Genomic DNA, 5,365 nt, shown 5'->3' with positions numbered 1-5,365 from the left:
AGGCGTGCGCTCGTTGCCCACGTCTTCTTACCTGCACTCACTGCGGCCTTCTCGCTCTCTTGGGCAGGCGGGGACACGCTTTCGTTTCTGCCTGAGCGGGTTGGGTGCATCGCGCGGTACACCACGCGCGTTGGGGGGGGGAGTTTACCCCGGCGAAACGCGCCTTCTTTGATCGTGTCTCGGCAGCGAGGAGAGGGAGTGGGCGAGCGGTACGTCTGGGGCAGCAACACCATCATTGTCACGAGCAGCCCAGCATAGGAACGCAGGGATGGGTGCAGTGCCGAGTCGCGAAACCGTTGAACACTGGCTCTCTCAGCCACCCTTCTACGGCCAGCGCCAGCAGATTGTTCTCGTTCCGCTTCTGAAGAAGTTCTTTCCGAGCCCAGACTGCTCCTTGTTCGTGCAGCTCTATGAGGCACGATGTGATCCAGCGGTGCGGTACTACTACTATGCCAATGACGGGATCAACAAGGTGCAATCGACGCCAACCTCGCCGGTGTCTCCGATGGTGTACGCGGCACACGAGGGCGTCGACAACGTTGCTTCCCCCACCTACCTGGCTGAGGTGATCGGCAATGCTCCTGTCTACTGCCCTCCCGCTGACGTGTTTCCATCTGTGAACTTGACGCGGGAGGCCATGTATGATGCTTACATCACCAACGGCGGAGAGAAAATGGTCTACGAGACGGACGAGGAGATGCTGCGAGCCTACCGTGCAGATGCAACGTCGGTGCGGCCGCTGCCGTGCGTTGTGGCTTTCCTCTACCGCCGACCGGCCTCGGCAGCAAGTCCCACCACTTCTGCTGCTACGGGTGATGCTGGCTTCGAGGGGAGCTTGGAGGGAGCCTCCATTGACGGGACCGCTGCTGTCGATGCCCATAGCGTCCCTAAAGGCTGCACCGAGGTGCTAGGCTGCTACGTGAAGGCGACAGGGTTCGTCGGCGACGTGCGCGGGCTGGGTGCTTCGTGCCCACGAAAGATGCTGGACTGCGAGATGCAGATGTTTCTGACAAAGTCTGCCGGCGACCACCACCGCTCGCATGTCCTTCTTACGGCGATCTACACGTACGCGGAGCAGTGGCAGCGTGCGTGTCTGCACTGCGTGCCGTGTGATATCACAGCGAAGGAGCTGGCGCCAGCGGTGACGAAAGGCGGCGACACTGCTGACAAGGATCTCGGCGACGTCTTCTTCTACTACAAGCCTTTCTCCCAATCACACTACATGCTTGCGGAGGCGAGCCGCATAGCTGGGCATAATCGCACGACGAAGCTCGAAGCCGCCGAGAGAAACGGGAACAGGAGCGGCACCCTTGCGATGGACGAAAAGGCTCGGTTTTGGGCACCACCGCCGCTGCCGTCACTCGTGATGCGTAGCCGCCGGGCTAATGTGCCGCTACTGTGCTTCCTGCGTGAGATGCGCACGTGCGCGCGCTCGTTCTTTCTCTTCCACTTCAAGCACTCCCTTGAGCACCAGGACTTACTGAAGCTGGGGTGTGGCGAGAGGGTCGGCGGTGCCGACGGCGGACAGGATCGGCAGACTGAGAACAATCATCTCACCACTCCCCTCGACCACGGAGCTGGGGCGAACTGTTTCCTCGGCATGCCCCCGCTCGGCAGCGTGCAAATGTGGCTGCAGGGAGCGACGCGCGCGTCGGCGTCGCTTGCTGAATTCGGTGACGAGGGCTCCAGCACGGATACAGAGTCGATGCTAAACTTTCACGTCATGGCGCCGTACGTGCGTGCATTCTCTGAGTTTATTGTGGCCTGCCTGCTGCACAACATTAACCCGCTAGAGGCCTCCCGGCTTTCGTCTGCACCGGACGATTCGGCGATCGCGGCGGCGTCCGCGGGCGATGACACGAAGGACGCCACCACGACAGGGGAAGCACCTACCACTGATGCGATGGGCGGCAGTCCTTTTTTCTTCACCTCCCCCACCGACGCGGCCATGATGGCCGCGAACCCGACATTCCCGCGGTCTTTCTCGTCCATCCGCCTGCGGGACGAGGACATGCTCGTACAACCTTGGCCACCCAGCAGCAGCGGAGGTGAGACAGGTGATGAAGCATTCGCCACCACCGCTGCTGCTACTGCTGCTGCTTCTCCCTCAAGTGCTGGGTTGCTCTCGGTGTGGCGGTCTAGGCTCACGGACCATCATCTGTTCTGGTCGGTGGGACCGAGCATCGCGAATCGGCGCACCGCCACGGCGGCGTTGCTGCACTGGTACAAGACTGAACAAGCTCCTGTGGTGTGGGGGTGCAACCTGGACGAGAAGAACTGCAAGATGGTCGCTGACGGCAAGGAGAGCGCCACCGCCAGCTGCAACGTGACAGCGGAGGCTTTTCCCTCCTCATCCTTGCGGAGCTACATGAGCACGGTGACAGTGAATGGGCAGAAGGAGGAGCTGCTGCGCTGCAACACGGTGCTCAGCTTAATGCGGTTGGAGGCCGGGATGCCAGCAGAGGCACGCGTGCTGCGTGTGTGTCGCATCCCGCTGGAGGAACTGCTTCTCGGTGAGCTGCGCAACTCTAGCAAGCTCGCTCGCGAGGCAGGGCCAGAGGACCCGCACTGGGTGCGGCAGACGGAGAGCCCCAGCGGCGATGGGGGCGCGACGAAGTACGCGGGCTGCGTGCTACACGCATCCAATCCGGCTGAGGGGGAGTCCAGAACGGTGATTGCGAGCAAGGGCGTGGAACTCCCGGTCGTGCCACCGGAGGCTGACGGGATCATCGGTGATGGGACATCGTGTCTGTGGCGGGTCAGCTTGATAGAACGCATGTGCCGCATCATCGCTGTGACGCCGCAGTTCCTGAAGCCGATCCGCAAGAAGCACCCCAAGAAGAAGTTGCAGCCGAAGACAGCCATCGTGCACGGTACGGCGTCGAACGTCTTTCTACTAGTCGCCTCCCCCTCACCCACCGCCGCTTCGCCCACGTCAGTGTCGCCAACCACGACAGGGCCCGCGCAGAAGGGTGCGGTAGAGCCGAAGGAGAACGAGACGACGCCAGCGAGGGCCTCAGTGGTCACATCACCAGACAGGCAGGGTGCGGTAGCGCTGGAGGAGGCAAGGCCCGGCGGCACTGTAACCGTGCCGGACCCTCTTGCGCCCGATGCCGCCACTGCCACCGCCGCCACCACCGCATACGCCTCAGCCGCAGCGACCACGAAGACCAAAAAGAAGACGCAAAGGATGGCGGACGTCGCCGCAGCGCCAAGCTTTGCCTTCACCCCTACCGCGACCGAGTCGAGGACTGAGGATAAGGCTGCACCCCCTGCAGCGGTCCGCGCCACCAATGCGGCTGTCGCCACTGACACCGCTGCTGTCGCTGCTCAGCTCCACTCTACGGAGGGAGCAAAGACGACTCCAGCGGAGAACTCGAAGAGGGCAGGGGCAGCAATGAAGGGTTCATCGCAGACTTTGACTCACACTCATGCTGTAGTAGAAGAGAAGCAGAGCAAGCCTTCAGCATCGTTAACTCCCATCGTGTCTGCTGCCACAAAAGCAAAGACGACCAAGTCCACCGCTCGTGCTCCTGGCGCTTCAGCGGCCGCGGAGAAGGCAAACGAGGTGCAGGCACGCAACGCTGCCTCACGCAGTGGCGCCGCGGGGGCCGCCGAAACCTTCGCGACAAAAACTCCCACCGCAAAGCATGCGACCATCCCAACGGCAGAGAGGCAGAACAAGATGTCATCACCGCCGCGACCCCTGCAGCCCCCGGTGCCGGCTGGCGAGTATGACTCGAACAGCAGGAGCAACAAAGCCGCACCGGGTGACAAGCACCCGGGCTCCTCCACCGCTAGCTCGTTTGGTGGCGCCAGCGCGACAGCTTGTGCACCGCCCCACCCGCCAGGGGACATCTACTACCCGGTCCCGCCGTTGTGCGAAGCCAAGACGCTGCAGCAACTGCTGCGAGACCCCTACGAGCAGCACGGCTACGGCTACCAAGTACCGCCACCACCTCTGCCTTTTGCAGACCCGCACAGCATCTCCAACGCCATACCGAGCTGCGTGGGCTACTACTGCAGCTCCGATGGGTATCAGCCGCACGTCGGCTACGGCGGCGGCTTCGTCAGCAGCAACAGCCATGCCGCTGCGTACTACAACACAGACATGCGCGGCGGAGCACCAGTCGCTGCTGATGTCGGCAAACACATGGGCGACGGCGGCTACGGCGATTCGCCATATGTGTACGCAGCGCAGCCACAGCAACTGCAGGCGCTGCTCCCACCGGATCAGCCGCGGCGGCACACGGGAACGACGGAGGGGATTCGTGGGGAATGCTTGTTCTCCCCCGTTGGACCCTACTCGCTGCCCGCGAAGGAGGAGGGCAACAGCTGCGAGGCCGTGCCAACGGTAGGCCCCGGCAGCCAACAGAGAGCGGCGTCTTCCCTGCGGCATCACGTGAGCTTTGAGGAGGGCGTGAGCCTGTCGAAGGAGGCCGTGACCGACAAGGCAGCCCTCAGCTCTCCAAGGTGGGGAGCGACGCTTCTGCGCCCCGGAGCGCTGTGCAGTGGTTCGCCCACTACTATGTCTCTCGCATCCCCCAACGCGCACTGGCCCAGCCACCACCACACAGCTGCAATGCCGCCACCGGTGCTGCTCCAGGGCTGCGACATCGGCTCGCCGATGTCGCACGACTTCGAGCACCAGCACAACGCGTCTATGAGCGGCACCGGCTCGCACCTGGACTTTCAACTGCATGAACTCAACTCGCTCGTCACGACCGACAGCAGCATTGCGATGGTGAACGGGCATCACTGTCACCACACCAGACACGCGAGCAGCCCCTACCAGACCAGCACCACAATAATGGAGGATGCCGGGGTGCCGTGTGGCCAGGGTTGCGGTTCTGTAGGCGGATCGGTGAATGTGACGGTGCGGGTGCGCCATCACCATGGTTGCACGCACTCCCACGTCGCCAGCTACTTCAGCGATGCCACCCTGGACTCTGCCAGTACGCACCACCACCACCACGACATGGTGCATCACATGAACTGCAGCACCTCCGTGGTGAGCGGTGGCGGTGGCGGTGCGGGGGCCGGGGCTGCCAGCCTGAACGGAACGCAGGCGTCGCACAGCTGTGCGAGTTTGGAGCACTCGTCGAGTGCGTTCCGCAGGCTATCCGGCGCCGGGTGTGGCTTTCCTCTTGAACGCACCATCGCTACGGAGAGCGATCACCACCGCCACGCCTCATCCCCTCGCCAACACTACGAGCACCAGCGCCACCACCATGTGCCTGGCGCGAGGGCGAGCAGCACGCGAAGCGGTGACACGGCGAGCGCAGCGCGAATGACGGACAAGCGTACGGGAACGTACCGGTGGGACTGGCGCACGGCATCTCTAGACATGGGATATGAAGACTGA

At 63.1% G+C, this 5,365-nt stretch overlaps 1 protein-coding gene across 1 annotated transcript; it reads left to right on the top strand.

The window, feature by feature from the left end:
- Positions 1-268: 268 nt before the first annotated feature.
- LMJF_31_1510 (conserved hypothetical protein) lies at positions 269-5,365 on the top strand (the record flags this gene model as incomplete). The annotated part of the gene is made up of 1 exon (XM_001685085.1): positions 269-5,365. One exon carries the CDS (start codon positions 269-271, stop codon positions 5,363-5,365), a length of 5,097 nt encoding a protein of 1,698 aa, XP_001685137.1.

Source organism: Leishmania major, chromosome 31 (assembly GCF_000002725.2).
Source record: "Leishmania major strain Friedlin complete genome, chromosome 31".
Classification (NCBI taxonomy): Eukaryota; Euglenozoa; class Kinetoplastea; order Trypanosomatida; family Trypanosomatidae; genus Leishmania; species Leishmania major.
This window is presented reverse-complemented; position numbering and strand designations above follow the sequence as displayed.